At 41.8% G+C, this 22,618-nt stretch overlaps 2 protein-coding genes and 4 non-coding genes across 6 annotated transcripts; 5 read left to right on the top strand and 1 right to left on the bottom strand.

The window, feature by feature from the left end:
- The first annotated feature begins 4,073 nt into the window (after positions 1 to 4,073).
- Positions 4,074 to 8,181, top strand: rpl10 (ribosomal protein L10). The gene is made up of 6 exons (XM_034592003.1): positions 4,074 to 4,219; positions 5,291 to 5,349; positions 6,131 to 6,238; positions 7,121 to 7,259; positions 7,493 to 7,655; positions 7,984 to 8,181. The coding sequence occupies exons 1-6, from the start codon at positions 4,197 to 4,199 to the stop codon at positions 8,137 to 8,139; spliced, it is 648 nt and encodes a 215-aa protein (XP_034447894.1). The 5' UTR covers positions 4,074 to 4,196; the 3' UTR covers positions 8,140 to 8,181.
- LOC117765434 lies at positions 5,839 to 5,969 on the top strand. Its single transcript, XR_004614583.1, has one exon. It is a non-coding gene; the product is annotated as a small nucleolar RNA SNORA70 (small nucleolar RNA).
- Positions 7,766 to 7,898, top strand: LOC117765433. The gene has a single exon (XR_004614582.1). It is a non-coding gene; the product is annotated as a small nucleolar RNA SNORA70 (small nucleolar RNA).
- A 47-nt stretch (positions 8,182 to 8,228) lies between the features above and the next one.
- Positions 8,229 to 9,046, top strand: LOC117764876 (60S ribosomal protein L10-like; the record flags this gene model as incomplete). Its single annotated transcript, XM_034590990.1, has 3 exons — positions 8,229 to 8,245; positions 8,381 to 8,495; positions 8,847 to 9,046. Coding segments are annotated over 3 exons (288 nt in total), but the record flags the coding sequence as incomplete, so codon positions are not given.
- On the top strand, positions 8,629 to 8,761 carry LOC117765432. Its single transcript, XR_004614581.1, has one exon. It is a non-coding gene; the product is annotated as a small nucleolar RNA SNORA70 (small nucleolar RNA).
- A 12,988-nt stretch (positions 9,047 to 22,034) lies between the features above and the next one.
- Positions 22,035 to 22,106, bottom strand: trnaq-uug. The gene has a single exon. It is a non-coding gene; the product is annotated as a tRNA-Gln (tRNA).
- Positions 22,107 to 22,618: the final 512 nt, after the last annotated feature.

The raw sequence follows: 22,618 nt of genomic DNA, 5'->3' as shown, positions 1-22,618 counted from the left end.
CACACACACACACACACACAGACGCTGCCTGGACACACTCGCAAAGACAATACTTCCGTTTTCAGGGTAACACACAGGGTGTTAGCCGTCACACCCTCATCAGTCATATATTGTTCAGTGGTGGGTAATGTGTGTGTGAGGGTGCGGTGGGCAGTATGAGCAATTCAATGTTAACACTTCTATCCGCAGCTACACATTTATCTGCATGCTTATCAGGCATTTAGTTGATGGTCTTAACTCGGGAGACTACATTGAGTTTGATGTGTTATCTTACAGATTTTGTGTCTTTCTTAAGATTACTTTATGACTCAATATGCATCAGCTTGGTGTTGAATTAAAACAGCTAGCCTGGCGCTGTCCTCAGGTAAATCCTCCATCTAGTAGCACCTGAGCTAAACTTTTAACAAATAATAACAGGTAATAAAAAGTCATACAAATTTTAGAGAGTCTTTTAGTAAATCAAACAACAACTCAAATAGCCCCTTGGAAAATCTGCTGACATAATTCTGGTAGGAGGATGTTTTTTATGTCTGGACGGAGTCGGGCCAGTTAGTTGGTGTTTACAGTATTCATGGTAAGCTAAGTGTCCTGTTCTAGATTCGTATTTCGTCTGAAAATATTAAGCGGTATCAGTCCACTCATTTAACCCTTAGTATCGATGAATAAGCATTTCCCTTCTTATGTGCCTTAGTTTGCAACCTAAGATCTAAATGGAAATCCTGAGCAATAGGCTATGTCTGTCGTGTGTGTGTGTGTGTGTGTGTGTGTGTGTGTGTGTGTGTGTGTGTGTGTGTGTGTGTGTGTGTGTGTGTGTGTGTGCGTGGGTGTGGGTGTCATTGGCCACCAGAAACAGGCACAGACTGTAGGACCATTTTTGGTGCTTGGTTTCTTTCCATCGTCACACCATCATGCTTGCCCCTCAGTGAGGTTTAGCTCAGACACAGGAACAGTCTGGAGGAGATTCAGACAGAACAGGAGGACCAGACAAGATAGAGGCGACTCTGTGCTGATAGCTGACCTTCACATGAGGCTGTGCAGGGATCTCAGTCAGAGTTCAGCCTCTTTCCTGACTGACATATCCGCTATGTGTTTGAGTCACTCAGCAAGGAGTGGCAGTGTACTTCCTAATCGAGGCTGGCCTGAAAATAAGTTTTTAAAAAGTTAAAGTTAACAACACCATCTTTACACAAACTAAATTCAAAGAGGTGTGATGACAGCACTTACATGATGTACGGACTCAATGATCTTAGCATATGTCTTAAGGGCCTGAGGATGTTTAACAGTCCTTATTATGTTGAGGGATGTTGGAGCAGCTCTCATTGAACAGAGCCAGGACGAGGTAGGAATTCCTCACATTCCCTGGCTACAGAACATTTGTTCTGCATTAACATGAGTTTAGATATGAGCTCATTGTTCCTTTTTAAGCATTAGTGAAGTAGGGCGCAGATGAGTCGAGAATTTACCAATTTATGATGCTATAGTGTCCCCTAATGGCCATTTTGTGCATTGAGATCTCAAAGAAAAACCTCCAGACCAAACCTCCAGAACCAGACTCAATGTGGGCAGCCATCTGGTTGGTATGAGAGGAGAGATGTGGGGAGAGGGGAGAGATGGGTAGGGGAGACCAGGAGCAGTGAGGATGCCAAGTACAACTTAAACCAGCCTCTTTCTGTTGCTTTAATCCCCAGTGATGTTTCTGTCCTGTGATGAATTCTAAATCCTGACTGAAAGTCTTCTAACAAACAATTGTGCAAGTAATCACACAGCTGGTTAGAAACAGCCTTTTCAAGGATTTGGGAAATGAAGGGAAGGTTTGATATGGGTCTTTAACTAGCTGAAACATCTGGGTCAAAAGTGGGTTTTATAGCAGAGGTTTAATTACTGCTACCTTAAAAGCCTGTGATATGTAGCCAGTTAACAAAGACATGTACATCTTATTTAATATGGAACTGTCAATTATAGGAATAACTTCCTTAAAATTTCTAGTTGAGTTTTGGTCAACAGACAAGATAATGGTTTGGATTAAGAGAATTGTGAAGTCAGCTCAGAAAGATCTATTGAAGAAAAGTCTTATTATAAATCTGGTGCTACAGTTGGTTCTATGGTTTCTGCACTGGACAGTGAATCTGTGTTTTTGATGGGGACTAGGTGGTGAATCTTATCCCTGATTGTTACAATTCAGAGGGCTCCCTTATAAGATATCAGACTATCTTTCCAGGCTAGGTGAAAATCTTCTTTATTGGTGGAACGTCACTCTCTACGTCACGTCTAAATTCCGTGATGTATTTGAGAATTATACCATGGAGTTAATCTCTGATTTATTTTCTTCTTTTTCAGAGGGGAGACAGTGTCCATGGTTGTTGGCAATGAGGGGACTGTACTAAATCATCAACTTGTAAAGAAGTAAAGCTGTGAAAGCCTGTGTCAAACATGACACATGGCGTTGAGTAAATACCAAAGGAATTCTTTCCTTTGATATGTTTACTGTATTATCTGATAAACACCGACTATAATAGAATTTCTTTCCAAAATCTGTGCAATTGATAATAGGAGATTCAAATATAATTAAAATGATCAGATAAAGGGAAGTTCTTCCACAAAATGAAACAGGATAAAATTGATAATAGGCAGATTTATAAAGTACTTTTCCAGTATTGACTCCTCAAAGCACTTTTCACTACGATAATGGTAAATGGTCTGTATTGATATAGTGCTTTTGTAGTCTTGATGACCTTTCAAAGCACTTTACTTTCACACATACATTCATACAGTGCATCTATGTGCAACACTTTCCCTTTGACACATCATTGACACACTGTTGGCACAGCCATCAGGGCCAATTTGGGGTTCAGTGGCTTGCCCAAGAACACATTGGCATGGGGATGGGGCTCAAACCGCCAATCCCACCCACTCCACCTCACACATATTCAAACAGTGCTTGTTCTATACACAGAGCCCTTTTGTAAGACCCAAACACACGTTTTTGCCGTTTGGCCTTTTTCACAGGACACATTTAGTTATAAAACAGTGAGAATACACAATTTCCCCCTGGGATCAATGAAGTATTTCTGATTCTGAATAGCATAGCAAATACGGATGAATTCCATTTGGCTGCTTCACCTTCGGGGTGCTGTTTTAACATTAGGACACTTGAATAGAATGTAAGAGTAGGTAATGGTGTTAGTAACATCAAACATTACACAGTTTCAGGATTCCCAATTTTACTGAAGTAACATATGTATTTTATACAGATGTTCATCAATATATACTGTTCCTAATATACCAAAAGTAATTGTTATTGATCCCCAAGTTATATTATTTTATTATTGGATCAATATGATCATATCTAAGCAGTATTTCCATATTGAGGTTGGTTAGAGTAAATCTAGTTTTAATGGCTTTATACTATTGGTCATTAGTATAATTACATCTACAGGAAGCCATCATATTCTATAAAATAATGACTTAGTCAACTAAAGAAAACTTGCTATAACTATAGTGGCTGAAGAGATGAAAACGAGGAAAAACTAGTGTTTGAGTCTGAAATTTTGAGGGTTAGAGAAAATTCTACAAAACTAAATTACGTACAAATTGTATTTCAGTTCAATATAAATGTCAGCCACGCTGATTGTAAATGTAATGCTATTGATATTACTATCAATTACACCTGAACTGTTCCTGTTACTTTAAATGGTCTGATGTGAAGAGGGGTTGATTATTACTATTATTATTACTATTTTTTATTATTATTATCAGCAGAAGCTTGTCCACATGTTGAATGAATCAAACAGCACATCTACAGCATGGATACGGTAGATGTCGCCCTGCAGTCTCGGATCATCATATAGAACTACATTTCCCAGCATTCACTTGAAGCTTGAAACATGAAAACTGCGATCAAATAATTTTTATAATGATACAATTTTAATCACTATTATGTGTCGATGGCTTCATATAGTAAAAATACACACAGAAGCAAAAAATAATTAGTTTTTAAATATAAAATATATTTTCCTCGTCCATATGACGAAGCGGAAGTGATCTCTACTTCCTTTCCTCCATTAGGTGAGTGCGTGGTGGGAGCGCGTCTTCTCCTTCTCTCCGTTGAACAGACAGATTTAACGTTTTTTACTCGGAATCGCAGTCACGAAATAACACGAATAACACGTTTGTTTGTTAATTTACAGATCGCAGCCATGGGCCGGCGACCAGCCCGATGGTGAGTCCTCTGCTCCGTCGTTAGAGAGCAGGGCCATATGAGAGCAGCTCGGAGGAAAATGGCAGCGGCTCCGGGTCGCACCATGTGGCCGGTGCTGACGTGCCGGCAGACCTCCTGTCTGACCGCCTGGTTACTGTCTTATTATAACACGGTGCTCTCTGTGTTAGCCGCATGTGTTAACTTAGTGAGTGCCTGTCCTTATAGAGACTCTAATGTCGTTATTGCCAGAAAACGCTAGCTTGTGGAGCTAACAGCAGCTAGCGGCTAATGCTAACACGCCATTCCAAGACATCTCGTCTGTGTAGATGTGATACACTTCATATCCCAGTTAAATCTCGGTGTGTGAGTTCTACTGATGGTTTTAGATAACCTTAATGTCTTGTAGCGGTGGAAGACTGGTTACAAGTTAAAACACCAGAGTGGTCTGTAATATTAGTGGATATATGAATCTGTCAGGATCTGTTGCTCTTGAGAACCAGTGCCTCTACAGTTTCTACCATATTTGAGCTACATTAGAAACGTACGGCTCCTGCATGCTCACTGAACTGTTACTGTGGATATTACGCAGCTTGACAATAGATGAACTACAGAGCACAATTGTTACAGTATGAGGCTGATGATAATCAATATATTGTTATCACCAGCATATCCTACATGAAGGCTAAATCCAAATCCGCCTGTGTAGTTTTCTGAGCCTTGTTGCATAAACTACTGAACACATCTGTTACACTGAGTGTGACCTGTTCTTAGTTTGACTCAGACCTGTATACACCATCCTGTTTTAAGTGTAGATGATAAATTATATCTCTGTTTCCATTTCATTGCGTTGTTCGTTCTCACCTGCTGTGTCGAGCTGCCGTGGGAATTTACTGAGGCGGTTTAAAAGCTATGACATGTTAAAAGACTAGTAGGAGCTGTTTGGGTTTGAGACAGGAAAAGTCCTTTAGTTCGTAACTTTAACTGGGAATTATTGATGGTAACAAAATAAATGGGCATCCTTAAGAAATTATCACAAAAATTACAATAGCTTGGGTAAATGGTAGACATTTTAACCCTTAATGTCTTTCACAGCTACCGTTACTGCAAGAACAAGCCCTACCCCAAGTCCCGTTTCTGCAGGGGTGTGCCAGGTAAGATCTCTGCTCTTCACTCGACATGTGAAATTACAATAATGACATAGTTTTGGAAATTACTTCCACACATTTAAACCCTACCGGTCTAATGGGAACCACTAGTTCTAATTTAATTAACATTTCATCTGAGTTGGCACAAAACTAGAAAACATGTCAAGTCGTCTGTGTAGCTGCATTTTGTTCAGACAGATGTGACCAAAGATTTGACTGTTAACTTCAGAATCAGCAGTTTTCATATTACAGTAGAAGTCGTTTGTTAGGAAGCTCTGTAAACTTTGTCATTAATACTATAAGAATGTATTAACTGTGGCATATTTCAATGTTCGAGTTTCATTCAGGCTAATAAGGCGACCAGGGGCTGCACAGATTTTTTTCTCTTCCCTGCATCCAACCGATTGGTTGAAGGTGTGATTTCAGTCTGCCACAATTTTCTGTTTGTCCTACCTTTTGGACTTGAGGGATTTACATTATCTGCTACTGATAATTCTGCATTTTAAGCCGACCAGTTCTCCCTCCCATGTGTCTCTGGTGTGCAAATGATGCAGACAGTGACTCTTTGGTTGTGTATGTCCTCAGCTGGGTGGTGCTGAGTGCTTTAAGGGACCACTGAGACAAAACCCTGAAACGGTTAATCCTTCTCATAAACTCTCACATGTTGAGTGTATGATTTCAGAACTATGACACAGGTGTTCTCTGTATCAAGTAATTAGTATTGAGTATTAATCTGTGGTTAATTTTCTTGCCTATTCTCTCATCTTCCTCTTTTCCTTGTATGTAGATCCCAAGATCAGGATCTTTGACTTGGGAAGGAAGAAGGCCAAGGTAGATGAGTTCCCCCTGTGCGGCCACATGGTCTCTGATGAGTACGAGCAGCTGTCCTCAGAAGGTGAGTAGTTTGATAAGCTATGACCAAACATGTAGATGGTCATGTCATTGAAGTGTTTATTTTAACTGAGCAATAGAGACATTTGGCTGGGTTTAGTCCAACTTTAACAAAAACCTACTGTCACTACAAGGTCTTGATTTTAATGGAAGCTTGGGTGAGAATTTAACACATATTTACCCCCAAATTCTTTAAAGTAAATGTTAACTGATCCACCTTTGTATATGCCCAATACAGAGTTTAAACAGATGTCATGAGTTAAACAGATGTCATGAGTTAAAGCAAAACTTTGCATAGAACTGTTGATATTCCTTGGCGTTTCCAATAATCAATATCACTGAATGTGCATCACACCCCTACGGCAGAGTTGACAGTAACTAGCAGCGCAACATGGGAAGTCCAGACGACAGCCTGCTCCGTCAAGGGCTTCTCACCTTCACCTACGGCTGTGGATTTTACCAGTAAATTGGACAGCGTAGGTCCCTGTGCGACAGTAGCACGTTAGTCAGCGTTAATAAGCATTAACATTGGATGCAGAATTAGTAAATTCCCCCAAGTGCATGATAAGTCGTGAAACTGTTTTACAGGAATAGAAAATACAGGTTTAGATGTAAGAATCTTAGTTTTTTTAACTTATTGGGCATATAACGAGATGATAAAGGAACAAGTAACGGAAATGTGATTAAAACAAACACTTTTTCATTTTATGATGCTTTTAAAGGTTCTTTAAACAAAAACAGCACACTTATTCAATGGAAGAATAAAAATAAAAAAATCACATGAATCATTCACTACTGTTGTATATTTTAAATGCAGTCTGTCCCAGCTGAAGTTGAGGCACTAAATCTTAGATTTGTATCCACCCTCCTCACCCCTTCTGTGTAGCTCTGGAGGCGGCTCGTATCTGTGCTAACAAGTACATGGTGAAGACCTGTGGTAAGGATGGTTTCCACATCCGCATGCGCCTGCATCCCTTCCACGTCATCCGCATCAACAAAATGTTGTCCTGCGCTGGAGCTGATAGGTGAGAATCTGTTGTTGATGCAAGGAGTGTTGGGTTACATTCTGGTGGGCATCAATATGGAGAGGCCAGTGATCAGAAAAATGGATGTGATTATTCTTAATTCAGAACTGCTGTTTAAAACCCATTTTCCAACCTGGGTCTTACTATTGGGTTGTACTTGGCTGGTGAAATGACTGCATTGTTTTGTATTCCTGAGAAGTTTTAGCAAAATCTGTCAATCTTCTGGTTCCCAGGCTCCAGACTGGAATGCGTGGTGCTTTTGGAAAACCCCAGGGCACTGTGGCTCGTGTGAACATTGGTCAGGTGATCATGTCTGTGCGCACCAAGGCCGGGAACAAAGAGCATGTGATAGAGGCTCTGCGCAGAGCCAAGTTTAAGTTCCCTGGACGCCAGAAGGTAAGGCAGCACATGGTTGGTCTCAACACTCAAACCTTGTGGTAATGTTTTTATTATTTAAAAGTTAAAATATTGTGGCGTGAAAGAGTTAACATGCATCCCCTAAAACTCTGCAGCTTATTAAGCCGACTGGTCTTGCTGCAGTGCAGTTCCAGTGTGCAAAGGCTGCAGACAGTGAATCAGTGGTTGTGTATGTCCTCAGCTGGGAGGTGCTGAGTGCTTTAAGGGACCACTGAGACAAAGTTTTTCTCAAGGCTCTTACTCAAAGGGCATTGTACATGTTCTGTCATTTGCCTTAACTTACTCCTGTCATCGTTCTCACCCTTAGATCCATATCTCCAAGAAGTATGGCTTCACCAAGTTCAATGCCACCGAATTCGATGAAATGATGGCTGATAAGCGTCTGATCTCAGATGGATGTGGGGTGAAGTACATCCCCAGCAGAGGCCCTCTGTCCCGCTGGAAGGCTCTTCATGCTGTGTAGACTTTCTAACAGGCACCAATAAAAGTGGGTTTGATTCCAAAAGTGACGACTTTGACTTTATTTCACTGGAATTCTATGTATGAAATGTATTCAGACTCGGCCCGTGGTATAGGGAATTTTAAAAGCAAGTAGAAATGCATGGTCTTAACATAGTTACTAGGGCTGAACAATATTAGGAAAACATGCGATATGTATAAACCTTGTTTAATATTGCGATGACAATATGACCAGCGATAAATAGTGTGGCTACGGATGCAGGTCAGGTGATCATGTCTGTGCGCACCAAGGCCAGGAACAAAGAGCATGTGATAGAGGCTCTGCGCAGAGCCAAGTTTAAGTTCCCTGGGTGCCAGAAGGTAAGGCAGCACATGGTTGGTCTCAACACTCAAACCTTGTGGTAATGTTTTTATTATTTAAAAGTTAAAATATTGTGGCGTGAAACACTTGGAGGAGAGAAGTGGAAAGAGTTAACATGCATCCCCTAAAACTCTGCAGCTTATTAAGCCGACTGGTCTTGCTGCAGTGCAGTTCCAGTGTGCAAAGGCTGCAGACAGTGAATCAGTGGTTGTGTATGTCCTCAGCTGGGAGGTGCTGAGTGCTTTAAGGGACCACTGAGACAAAGTTTTTCTCACGGCTCTTACTCAAAGGGCATTGTACATGTTCTGTCATTTGCCTTAACTTACTCCTGTCATCGTTCTCACCCTTAGATCCATATCTCCAAGAAGTATGGCTTCACCAAGTTCAATGCCACCGAATTCGATGAAATGATGGCTGCTAAGCGTCTGGTCTCAGATGGATGTGGGGTGAAGTACATCCCCAGCAGAGGCCCTCTGTCCCGCTGGAAGGCTCTTCATGCTGTGTAGACTTTCTAACAGGCACCAATAAAAGTGGGTTTGATTCCAAAAGTGACGACTTTGACTTTATTTCACTGGAATTCAATGTATTCAGACTCGGCCCGTGGTATAGGGAATTTTAAAAGCACGGTCTTAACATAGTTACTAGGGCTGAACAATATTAGGAAAACATGCGATATGTATAAACCTTGTTTAATATTGCGATGACAATATGACCAGCGATAAATAGTGTGGCTACGGATGCAGGGATCACGGGCAGCTCCACAGCACCACAAAATCCAGGGAGCCATGCACAGCTCCACTAATTTGTGGTCATTTCATACATGTTTGGACGGTGAAAAGTATTTATTTTTACAATATTTTTTTTTTTTACCGGCTTTGTCGGTAATATACCGTGTCAAGCCAAACAATGCGCTGCCATCGCTACATACTTTTACCCAGTCTGAGTTTACACGTGTCCAATCACAGACGAAAAGAGCGAGGGGGGAGGCAGAGCGAGATTTGATGGAGCTGCCTCACAGTACTGTTCTCTCTATTCTCATTTTCCGACAATGATTCATTGATGTAAAAAACCTGTCAATGACCTGAATATCTTTAATATCTGATTGGCCAAATATATTGACATGCAGAGCGTAAATGCGTGGCACATGGAACGCCATCAATTGCAGTTCAAGTAGCCTTTTGCAATATGTATCACACATGTAAATATTGAAATCTTAGATATATTGTGCAGCCCTAATAGGTAGACAAACTCTGGACTTGATGTTTTGCCTAACAGTAAGATTAGAAAATGTAAACATTTACATAAATGCACTTTATGCACCACCAGGTGTCTCAATAAAAAGAGGCAAGGTTTGGATATGGGATGGGATTCTCTCAATGTTAATGGTTCAGGAGCTTTTACCCAGGCTTGAATTATCCTCAGGTTTACATTTCAGAACAAACTCAGTGGTTATACCTGGTAAAAACTTTGATTAAAGCCGCTTCATGTTTAAAAAAGTACATTTAAACCACAAGGTTCTGTTAAGGGCTGCATAAGTGATTTTAAAAATGAATAAGGTCAAGTTTTACTGCTGTTCAGAGGCCCTGTACTATGAAGGGAGTTCAACATACCCAGGACATTCCTTATCCTGCTTCAACTAATCTAACAGATGTCCTGACCACGAAGCAGGTAGTCAACTATAGGTTTTCATAGCCAGCTATTCGTGTCTTAATGCAACAGAGGTAGAGCTGTAATTGTGAGCGACATCAGAACCAGGGTTAGGTTAATATACGATAAGTACTTATATCAGCCAGTAGATCTGATTATAGCAACATCTGAAAGTGACATTCAACAAAATGAAACTAACTGATGACTACATGAGCAAAGTAGCATACATTTTGATCTTTTAAAGTTATAAGCTCAAAGAAACTTTAAATAAGTACAAAGATTTTATAGCTTATTTTGTTTGTTTTAATGCAGGTAAAACAAAAATATAGTGATTGAAAGTGATCTCAGACTGTGCTGCCAAAGCAGAGGGAAGAGAATAGAAGTAGTTGTCTGATGAGCCCGGTCTAACTGAAATGTGCATTTTTTTAAAAGACAAAGGCTTTACTTTTTATTTTTCATGTTCTGATCTGCAGGGATAGAAGACAGTAAAAGCATCAACATTATCAGGTATTATGTCAGTCTTTGTTTAATTATAATGTAGCTATAATAGTTGTGATGTATTGATTAATTGGGATAAACTCTCCCTCATGTGACCACGGGCCCAGGCAAGGCCCGGATTTCATTAAAGTTTGACAGTGTACTGACCCTTTCATAATGACTCAAACCAACTAAAGGCCCACAGATCATCTATAATGACACATGAGTAAAAGATGGACTGAGATATTTATGTGTGTGTGACCTGGCACAGTGTTTAGAATGACTGTTTTAGAATTAAAACAGCCTATGGGTCATGCTTGACTCCAATGACAGTGTGCATGGACACAATCAAATTTTAGGGGTTCATGAAGAGCAGAGATGTGCATTCAGTTCACAATTATATCTTTATTTAATAATGGGAGGACTAAAAAGGGAAAAATGGACAATTATAAATAAAATAGCTTTTTATTTCTGAATGTTTATAAAAGCTAAAACAACAAATACTGTGACCACAGAGATACAACACACTTTAACCTAAATAGCGTTAGAGAATTATGTAGGCAGCGTACTTACTACGGGGAGATTCTATCACAAAGCCAAATAGACACCACCACGTGAGCACACTGATCACTACCACTGCAACTCACACTGCAAGGACAAAACCACAACACACTGTTCAAGTGACCACCACCCTTTCGGCCTACATGCAAAGTGGTGTGAATCCCACAACTACTCCCCGTAGGTCGTCCAGCTGCCTAAAACAAGGAAAAGAGTGAGAGTCAGTTGGTTCAGGGTCACAATAAATTAAAAAACAATCAATACGATTAAAGGTTGAACGGTCCATCAGGAATGCGATGCATGAGATGTCGGGCCGACAGGATAAAATCAACGCAGAAACCAGTGGTCAGACAACACTGGAATTAGGCAAAGCAGCAGTCTGACACTTAATCTGCAAAGAGGGGGAGACAAGGTCATTTATCAAGTTGCAACCAAATACATTAGAGGGGATCACCCTTTACATTGCTAATATTACCTTGCTCAATATGGGGCCCTATTTTACAGTGTCCATGGATGGCTGACTCTGTACTGGGGCTCAAACAGGGGAGAGGCGAACCCTGAATCTTCACTCAACCATGGGGCCACAGAAATCTGGGTCGAGACACAGCCACCCAACTAAATATATAAGACACCTCATTAGATTTCAAGCGGGTAAATAAAACATCTTTCTCCCAGTCTCCCTTACCTGCACAAACACAGCAGTCACCATCTACCAGGCATCAGACAAAGAGGCAGTAATTGCCTGCACCTGTCCTTATAAAGGCGGGGAGCTCTCCAATCCCACCTACCAGGGCGGTGCTCTAACTCCTAGCTGTCAACCCTCACATATACATACATACATATATACATACACACACACACACACATATATATATACACACATACAGCTCTGAAAATAATTAAGAGACCAATTCAAAATGATCAGTTTCTCTGGTTTTGCTATTTATTGGTATGCGTTTGTTTTATTCTATAAACTACTGACAACATTTCTCCCAAATTTCAAATAAAAATATTGTCATTTAGAGCATTTATTTGCAGAAAATGACAACTGGTCAAATAACAAAAAAGATGCAGTGTTTTCAGATCTCGAATAATGCAAAGAAAACAAGTTCATATTCATTTTTAAACAACACAATACCAATGTTTTAACTTAGGAAGAGTTCAGAAATCAATATTTGGTTGAATAACCTTGATTTACAATCACAGCTTTCATGCGTCTTGGCATGCTCTCTACCAGTCTTTCACATTGCTGTTGGGTGACTTTATGCTACTCCTGGCGCAAAAATTCAAGCAGCTCGGCTTTGTTTGATGGCTTGTGACCATCTATCTTCCTCTTGATCACATTCCAGAGGTTTTCAATGGGATTCAGGTCTGGAGATTGGGCTGGCCATGACAGGGTCCTGATCTGGTGGTCCTTCATCCACACCTTCACTGACTGGCTGTGTGGCATGGAGCATTGTCCTGCTGGAAAAAACACTCCTCAGAGTTGGAGAACATTGTCAGAGCAGAAGGAAGCAAGTTTTCTTCCAGGACAACTTTGTACTTGGATTGATTCATGCGTCCTTCACAAAGACAAATCTGCCCAATTCCAGCCTTGCTGAAGCACCCCCAGATCATCACCGATCCGCAACCAAATTTCACACTGTGGCTTGTAGGCCTCTCCAGGTCTCCGTCTAACCATTAGACGACCAGATGTTGGGCAAAGCTGAAAACTGGACTCATCAGAGAAGATGACCTTACTCCAGTCCTCTATGGTCCAATCCTTATGGTCTTTTGCAAACCTCAGCCTGGCTCTTCTTTGCTTCTCGTCGATGAAGGGCTTTTTTCTAGCTTTGCACGACTTCAGCCCTGCCCCTAGGAGCCTGTTTCTAACCGTCCTCGCCGTGCACTTCACCCCAGCTGCCGTTTGACATTCTTTTTGGAGGTCACTTGATGTCATCCTACGGTTGTTGAGTGACATTTGAATGAGTTGGCAGTCATCCCGGTGAGTGGAGAGTTGTTTTCGTCCTCTGCCGGTCTGTAGCTTTGTTGTCCCTAATATCTGCTGCTTGACCTTGTTCTTATGAACCGCCGTCTTTGAAATTTTAAGGATGGAAGCAACCTGACGCTCACTGTATCCCTCTGCCAGTAAAACCAGAATTGAACCCTTCTTTTCCTCACTGAAAACTTTTCTTTTTAACTCTTTTGGCATGGTCAATAGTCACTTTTTTTTATTCCAATTACTTTTGAGGTACTACTAGCACTGTTTATGCCAGGGGTCGGCAAACTTTTTGACAATAAGTGCCAATGTAAAATTTTCTTGTGAATTAGTGTGCCATATCAACATTTTTTTATATAAAATTTTATTATTGAACCACATAAATATTTCCAACAGAAGAAAAAAGAACATTTATTTAATAAGTGTGCCAATGATTATGGCGCCGCGTGCCATCATTGGCACGCGTGCTTTAGGTTGCTGACCCCTGCCCTAGCTCAACCAGAAATATGTTTCCCATCTCACTCTGGCTGCAAAGAGGGCCTGTTTTGCAAAGGCTATGCAAAGGGCCCCAGTTTTGGCCCCTGTTTTGGGTGAAAACCCAACCAGCCACAGTTCGGGCTCTAAAGCACCCAGAGGCCCCACATTTTCAGCAGAGGCTCCCCCGGGACCCAGGTGGTGCTCGCTCAACCAGAAATATTTTCCTGAATTTGTTTCCTCTCACAGGGTGTAAGAAACATTAAGTGTGAGGCCCTGTCAAAGTGACAAACTCAATCAGGGACACATTTTTTTCTACAGCATCTGTGGACATGAGGCTTGAACATTTTCATCAGCTCTCTGTTTGGAAGGTTCACATGTTGTTTTCAAAGCTTTATGTATTTCCTGGACCTGGTGGGAGGCCGGACACTTCCAATTCAAAATGAATGGGAATGAAATGTAAGGGTAAACATAATAATTCCATATTATTATGTTTGAATGCAGTTCTACCGGCTTTTAATGACTCTGAACTCTAAAAAACTAACTTTTCCCCGTGTACCATGTCTGAGTGCCCTATTTGTGAGGTGAAGTTTCACCAGTTAGACAAGCACCTGAAGAGTGCACATTTTGTGGGAAATTTAACAGAACGCCGCATCCTTTTAAACCTGGCGACAGGAAGAGTGAACATACGTAAATGTCCTTGCCCAGTGAGCACATGTGTCTACGCTCAGTCCAGGCTGGACAAGCACGTGATGCAGGCCCACACAGACTTGAGCATCGCTGAGAGGGTCGCCAAGTTGCAGGAGGCCAAACGGAGGCAGTCCTTGAAGCTTCTGGTTCAGCTCCGGAAAACTGAGCCTACCCCAGATATGAGCATAGCCTTGGACCTAATAGTGGAGGCTGGTGAGGAGCAGATCCTTGAGATTCCCATGGACATTCCCACCCTCACAGATTGCGGCGTCCCTGCTTGTCAGGTGGAGAAAAGGGCTTATACAAAAGAAGTAGAAAAGCTGAAGTCTCAGAAAGAACTCATCCATGATGTCAGAATGCTGAGACAGAGATTGCAGCAGCTGGAGAGGAGTCAGAGGCACAAGACATGGCCCAGCAGCTTAGATGAAAGACAACCAAAAGAGCCAGATGTGCCTAGTGTGGACCAGCAGCGGAGGTGAAAGTCAACAAGAGGAGCCAGAGGTGAGACTCTTTGTCTGTGTACTTGTCTTTTTTCCTGTCTGTCTTTCTTTCTTTCTCTGTATGTGTGTTTTGAATTTATTGCACTTGTCTTTTCAGGAGTGTGTGATGGAGAGGGGCGAGGAGGAGGAGGAGGAGGAGGCAGGCCCCTCTTCAGCAGGCCCATCTTCAGCAGGCCCTGGACAGAAGAGGAAGGAGGCCCAGTCCCACACTGGAGCAAAACAGAATGCCACAGCTTTCCTCGGCATCAAAGTTCGTGCCCACAGGCAATCGCATGAGAACGATTACCCTGAAAAGTAACTTTTTGCATACCTGTCTGAGACTTTATGACCTGAACTGTGCAGTGGGAAAATAACTAAGTGTGGTTGAAACCTATTTTTGTAGTTGAAAAGTAAGTTTTTGCAGACCTGTCTAAATACTTTTATAACCTGTCTAAATACTTTTAGGAACTGAACTGTTAATGATCTCAACTTTTATGACCTGAAACCTTTATGACCTTTTTATTACTTATTTACTCTCCAAAGAACTGAATGTATGTCTGCTTTATCTCCAAAGGAAACGTATGTAAATCAGTTGTCTGTGTTTAGATTCCTCTCTCAAACTGCACCTACAGAACCAGTCTGAACTGGCTCAGACAAACAGTCTTAGTTCTCCTATATAAAATCCTTGCATTTGACTGTTTTGCATCTTCACTCTGAGATCCCTGTGACTCTCTGTGTTGATCCTTTCTGCAGAAAGCCTCTATTAAAATACACAAAGACAAATTTGGTGTTCCAGCCTCTTGTATTTTCAGATTTCCATCACAATTTGGTGTCAGAAGTGGGTTTGCACGACTGGGCGCATCTGGACTCGGTGTCTACGGTTGAGTGGCCTTCCTGGGAAAGTAGTTTACAACCTTAACCTCCCCAAAAGGATGGCTGAGACGTAGGGACCGAGACCGGATCGTCTCAGCGCTGCGATCTACTGCATCTGGTGAGAATCTGAAAGTTCAAGTGTATTTTATACCGGCATGCATAGTGTTAAGGAGAAGTTGGTCTAAGGGGATTGGATCCCAGACAGGTGAAAGCCCCGTAATTTTTTAACCAAGGTTTAGAAGAAACCTGGAAGGTAGACTGACGAGGTACCTTAGAGTTTGCTAAGACTCCAACCACGGAATGATATAATACTGGGTGTATTTGGATTGTGTGAAGCAAGACTCCAAAAGCGTGCTATGTAGACAATTTCTCTATGTGGGTTTCCAGCTGGGGGAAGTTTTAGTATAAGGCAGCTAAAACAGCTGAGACTGAAGCTAGAAGAGAAAGAAAAAGTAAAAGCCAGAAAAGTAAAACTTGCATTTCAAGCAGATAGGAAGGTATGTGGAATGTGGTTTTAAGAAATGCAACAAAAAGGGACAGAAAACAAACACTGGCAGGGACAGATAACTCCTCACAAGTGTCTCAGTGTCTCAAAATGCAGGATTCCGACCTCGACTCTTCCCTGCAGAGAACCTGAACAACACCAAGCTCCACCACCAGCGGATGTTCCACAGGCAGGAGCCCAGGCTCAACCACCTTCTCCACCTAATAAAGTTCCAGACCTGCAACTCCTCTCTTCACCTCACACCAGACAAGCAGGCAATATGGACCGGGACAAGATCCAGCCCAAATCGCGATGGTTGAAGTGACCTGATGTTGCCAGCTTGTTAAAACGCACAGGTATCAAGTGGGACTCGGGAAAACTCAGCTTAATAAAAGTGCATGCAGTTCATGGGGAAAAGATAATTAAACATGAAGAAAAGAGAGACTGATCTGCATAAAGCCTCACTGACAAGTAAAAGATTTTTTAGAAAAGAAAGACAAACTACTGATAGGAAAATATGTTAAGTATCAATCAGATTCTTATGCTCATATGCCAACGCACTCACTCACAGTGCTAGGGAAAGAGATTGCAAACCTTGTAATTTCAGGAGCAACACATTCAGTCATCAAGAGTGATATGTTTGACACACATCCTAAAATGAGCGGATGAGTTGTTAGATCTGTGGGGGCTTCAGGTAACACCGTGGTTGAAAAATTCACGACTCCTTAATATGTATTGATAGCATCACAGAAAAGTGTTAATTTTTGCTATCCTCATGTTGTCCAATTAATTTGATGGGAAGAGATGAAATGTGTCTTGTGGGCATTTCTCTCGTTTCCACCTAAACAGGAGTCGTATTGGTCCGAACAGCTGATCTGGATCCACCACAGATTTACACATGCATTAAGTATAATGCTGATTCACTGCTATATGTTTATGAGTGGAAGCTCTGTTCATCTGTTGTCACATCCATCAACAGTGATCTAGTGGATAAGGCACATTCAGTTACACTAAGAACAGACACCACATACAGTGCTGTGAAAAAGTATTTGCCCCCTTCTTGATTTTTTATTTTTTTGCATATTTGTCACACTTAAATGATTTAGATCATCAAACTAATTTTAATATTAGACAAAGATAACCCGAGTAAATACAAAATGCAGTTTTTAAATGATGATTTCATTTATTAAGGGAAAAAACCTATCCAAACCTACTTGGCCCTATGTGAAAAAGTAATTGCCCCCTAAACCTAATAACTGGTTGTGCCACCCTTGGCGGCAACAACTGCAATCAAGCGTTTGCGATAACTGGCAATGAGTCTTTCACATCACTGTGGAGGAATTTTGGCCCACTCTTCTTTGCAGAATTGTTTTAATTCAGCCACATTGGATGGTTTGAGCATAAACGGCTTGTTTAAGGTCATGCCACAGCATCTCAATCGGATTTAAGTACGGACATTGACTAGGCCACTCCAAAACCTTGATTTTGTTTTTTTTGAGCCATTCAGAGGTGGACTTGCTAGTGTGTTTCGGATCATTGTCCTGCTGCATAACCCAAGTGCGCTTGAGGTCACGAACTGATGGCCGGACATTCTCCTTCAGGATTTTCTGGTAGAGAGCAGAATTCATGGTTCCATCAATTATGGCAAGTCGTCCAGGTCCTGAAGCTGCAAAGCAGCCCCAGACCATCACACTACCACGTTTGAGTTTGAGTTTTACGCCAGATATAACGGGACGCACACCTTCGAAAAAGTTCAACTTTTGTTTTTCGTCAGTCCACAGAATATTTGCCCAACAGTCTTGGGGCATCAAGATGTTTTTTGGCAAATGTGAGACGAGCCTTTGTGTTCTTTTTGGTCAGCAGTGGCTTTCGCCTTGGAACTCTCCCATGGATGCCATTTTTGCCCAGTTTCTTTCTTATTGTTGAATCATGAACACTGACCTTAATTGAGGCAAGTGAGGCCTGCAGTTCTTTAGATGTTGTTCTGGGGTCTTTTATGACCTCCTGGATGAGTCGTCAATGCGCTCTTGGAGTAATTTTGGTAGGCCGGCCACTCCTGGGAAGGTTCACCACTGTTCCAAGTCTTCTCCATTTGTGGATAATGGCTCTCACCGTGGTTCGCTGAAGTCCCAAAGCCTTAGATATGGCTTTGTAACCCTTTCCAGACTGATACAATTACTTTGTTTCTCATCTGTTTTTGAATTTCTTTAGATCGCTGCATGATGTGTTGCTTTTTGAGATCTTTTAGCCTACTTCACTTTGTCAGACAGGTTCTATTTAAGTGATTTCTTGATTCAACAGGTCTGGCAGTAATCAGGCCTGGGTGTGGCTAGTGAAATTGAACTCAGCTTTCCAAAAAAATGTGGTTAATCACAGTTCATTCATGATTTATCAAGGGGGGGCAATTACTTTTTCACATAGGGCCAGGTAGGTTTGGATAGCTTTTTTCCCTTCATAAATGAAACCATCATTTAAAAACTGCATTTTGTATTTACTCTGGTTATTTGTCTAATATTAAAATTTGTTTGATGATCTGAAACATTTAAGTGTGAGAAATATGCAAAAAAATAAGAAACCAGGAAGGGGGCAAATACTTTTTCACAGCACTGTACAGGTTTAATCACATATATATTTTTTCTATATATTGTTGTATATTTCCATTTCTTTATATTCCTATACCCAAGTACTGCATGCTACTTATGTGATGTCTTCTGCTGCTGTAAGATTGCAAATTTGTCTAATAAAGGACTTCTTATTCTTAAGTCATTCATGTTTGTCTGTGCATCTGCTCACACTCTTTCACTGGTGTAATCGACAACTGTGTCATTTGGGAGCACTTATAGTATGCACATATACCCTATGGCTTTACATCTCAATTATCTAACACTTAAATTAAATTATTGCTATTAGCTAGGTATCGGTCAGCCTACTTTGTGTACCCCTGAGCAGGGCAGTTGCAGACTGAGCAGGTAGGTGTGTCCTTCTGCTGGACGGGTGTGGTTATATCCAAATATGGAAGTTCAAGGCAATCTGACTCCAAAATGCCCAAAGGCGAAAAAAACTGTTGGAAACCAGGTGTTCACAGAAGAAAAGCCCTAACATGCATTTAGCCAATTTTTTTGAAACTCTAACCACGTTTAATATCACAATCCAATATTTTAATAATATATCCATTATCAAGGAGTGCTCAGGGTGGTTAAGATCTTCTTGGGCTTTGTGCAGCTCATGTCTTCTCAATATTTGCTGGGCCAAAAATGTACTGTGCATACAGATAACAATCCCCTCAGTCACCTACAAACAGCCAAGTTGGGAGCAGTGGAACAGAGGTGGGCCTCAGAGCTTGCAAATTTTGATCTAGACATTAAATATAAACCAGGCCGTGCAAATGGAAATGCAGATGCTTTGTCAAGGCAGAACGTGACCACAGAGCAGGTGGTGGCCCTTGTACCCACAACACTTTTGCCAGCTAAAGCTGGGCATCTCCAACCCAGAAGCTTTATGGGTACTTATTGGCAACAAAGCCCAATGACATTCCTGCATAGATTTCACTGTCTTAGAACCTTCATCTGAAGAACGAGAAAATGTGCTAATAATGACAGATGTGTTCTCCAAATATACACAGGCCATTCCAACTAGAGACCAAACTGCGACCACAGTCGCTCAGGCCCTAGTTACCAATTGGTTTTATGTATTTGGAGTCCCCCGCCAATTGCACTCAGACCAAGGACGTTGTTTTGAGGCCAAAGTGATACAGCAGCTCTGCAGCATGTATGACATAGTTAAAACTAGAACAACCCCATACAGACCCCAAGGTAATGGTCAGTGCGAGTGATTTAACAGAACCTTGCATGACCTACTCCGCACACTACCACAAAACCAGAAAAAACGATGGACTGAACATCTAGCGCAAGTGGTGTTTGCTTATAGATGGAGGACCAATTTACACCATAGCAACAGCAGATGGGAAAGGGCACTCTAAACAGATTCATGAGACAGAGAAACACCCAGTTTCATGTATACAAAGTGATGCTAAATGAATAGATGATCCAGGTCTTCCCAATGACCTGTTGAATGAGGTTGATAACTATGTCGCTGAAATCCCCTTTGTGTTAGAACTTGTGGAACAGGTGCTGCAAAACAATACACCAGGATGTGTCAGTCTGGCCCCACTGGCAACAACAGAAGTGGAAACGGAATCACATGGTGCGGAAACCTCCAGTACAGGCAAGACAAACCTGAGACGCCCACAGCTGGCCAGCATCGTAACCTGCATCACCTTCCCAGATCTGCAATGCATCATTCTCAACAAATTTACATTAATGCCCCACGTGTGACTTTCCATAGGCCTTGGCTTTGATGGATCCATCGACGGGACGTCGATTCAAATCCCAGGGGTAGATTGTAGAGGGGGGACACGAGGACCCAGGCACAATTTGGCAAATCAAGGGAGAGCATCTCAGCAGTTAAAAGGCCGATTGAGCACAGGTGTGTGTCAGCATTCCTTCCTGCTCTGGTGATCACACCTGTGCACCTATCCTTGGTAAGCCAAACAAACTTTTGTTTTAATCAGAAAAGTGTGATTGTTGGGGTAATGTAGGGGTGCAAATGCACCCTGAGGTATTGGAATTTTAATGTAAATATTGAATGTGTTGAGGTTTTACTATTTATATTGTTTATTTTGTAAAGGGTCATAATGGTCCAGAATTAGTTGCAGTGTAGGTATGAAACTGCATTTTACTTTTAAACTGTGTTAGGCGATTAGACTGAAAATAACATGTGCTGTGTTTATTTTACAGGCAAAGTGCTGGTTGCCATTTATTTTATCTTTATTTTATATTTCCTGTATTTTAAGCATAGTGTTGATCTGCCTTTTTGTCTCTTTTAGTGCTATAGCTGTTGTTGGCCCCCAGTCACAGGAGTGGCTGGTGCAGTGGAAGTTCACTTGTTGATTTGTGATTTGCTGTGGCACTGGTAGTAGTTTTGGTTTGTTTTCTGTTGGGGGGATAAAGGGTTGTGTGTGTGTGTGTGTGTGTGTGTGTGTGTGTGTGTGTGTGTGTGTGTGTGTGTGTGTGTGTGTGTGTGTGTGTGTGTGTGTGTGTGTGTGTGTGTGTGTGTGTGTGTGTGTGTGTGTGTGTGTGTGTGTGTGTGTGTGTGTGTGTGTGTGTGTGTGTGTGTGTGTGTGTGTGTGTGTGTGTGTGTGTGTGTGTGTGTGTGTGGTTACTCACGATAGCATACTTCCACTGCACTAGCCTGCTGACTGGTGTGCCACACCACTGTAGCAACTTTTAATTAACTTTCGAATAAAACCAGCCTGTTTTGCCACTTTGACCCACACTGACTGTTGGTTTATCATTGAAGTTCACCTGTACTGACATTTAAGACTAAACAGGAGTCACAACATGACAGACGCAAAACTTAAAAAAACAAAAAGAATACAAATATCTCAGGATTAAAAAGAGGAGCCATTCGCGTAGACGACACAGACTAAGATCTCAACAAGAATCGAGAGCTTTTGGTGACGTGCTGTAAGCATAGACATGTGATAGCCACAGCGACCTTTATACGTTACATTATCCCTCACCTTAATGTTACAGAGATTTCTGTGTTGTTGTGAACACAACTGACCACCTGGGGCCTATACTACAAAGCGAGTTCAACAAACCCAGGATATCTTTCCGAGATCCAGCTGAACTTAACCTAACAGGATCCTTTTTTTTTTTTTGTGGCTCCATATGCTCCTCTAAGAACTGTGATGTCATGTTTCAAAGGAATGTGGAATGTGAGCAGTTTTTTATACTGGTTGATCTCTCATTTCCAGACAGAGACATTCTGACAAATCTTCATCCTTTATGTTTCCTGAGAAATATAAACTAACCTGAGGTTCCACCAAGACTTGAACTCAGATCACTGGATTCAAAGTCCAGAGTGCTAACCATTACACCATGGAACCACGACATAGAACAACCAAATCATTACCGCCACTCCTTCAGGATTGCTGCAGATACACATTATAGGCCCGGTATACACAACAGATGCTCATCAGCTGTACCCAGGATTTATGTCACGCCTTTCAGCAAGCATATTTGAGTGGGATGCAGCTGATTTAGCTATGTTGCGAGAAGCAAAAAGCCAGCAGCTTCGTTCCCAGGGTCTGCCCACCCTAACTATCTAGGGAGGAGATGGCTCTCCACTGTCGGAGGAGGATCCGTGGTGAGGAGACCACCATTCACCTGCTGGAGGAGCTGCTGGGGATGCTGATGGGCAGCAGAGGTAACGACTCCCTTGGTGTTCCCCTGTTTGACAGCGAGAGGATGGAGCACATCTGGCGTGTCCAGAGAAAGCACGTCAAGTGCATCCAGGACCCACCAGGTGTTGCTCTATACACCAAAACAGGGGAGCTCACAAAGGGAGGTGTGCGGTTACCTGTGTACAGATGTGCCAGCGGCTCTCTAGAGTCTTTTC

Source organism: Hippoglossus hippoglossus, chromosome 7 (genome assembly GCF_009819705.1).
Source record: "Hippoglossus hippoglossus isolate fHipHip1 chromosome 7, fHipHip1.pri, whole genome shotgun sequence".
Classification (NCBI taxonomy): Eukaryota; Metazoa; Chordata; class Actinopteri; order Pleuronectiformes; family Pleuronectidae; genus Hippoglossus; species Hippoglossus hippoglossus.
Note: the sequence above shows the minus strand (reverse complement) of the source record. Positions and strands in the feature narration are given on the sequence as shown.

Bases quoted from the DNA above. Each gene is read 5' to 3' on its own strand.
- rpl10 (XM_034592003.1), top strand. From the start codon at position 4,197: ATGGGCCGGCGACCAGCCCGATG. The intron at 5,350-6,130 runs GTAAGATCTCTG...CCTTGTATGTAG, and splicing joins TTTCTGCAGGGGTGTGCCAG to ATCCCAAGATCAGGATCTTT. The intron at 7,656-7,983 runs GTAAGGCAGCAC...TCTCACCCTTAG, and splicing joins AGTTCCCTGGACGCCAGAAG to ATCCATATCTCCAAGAAGTA.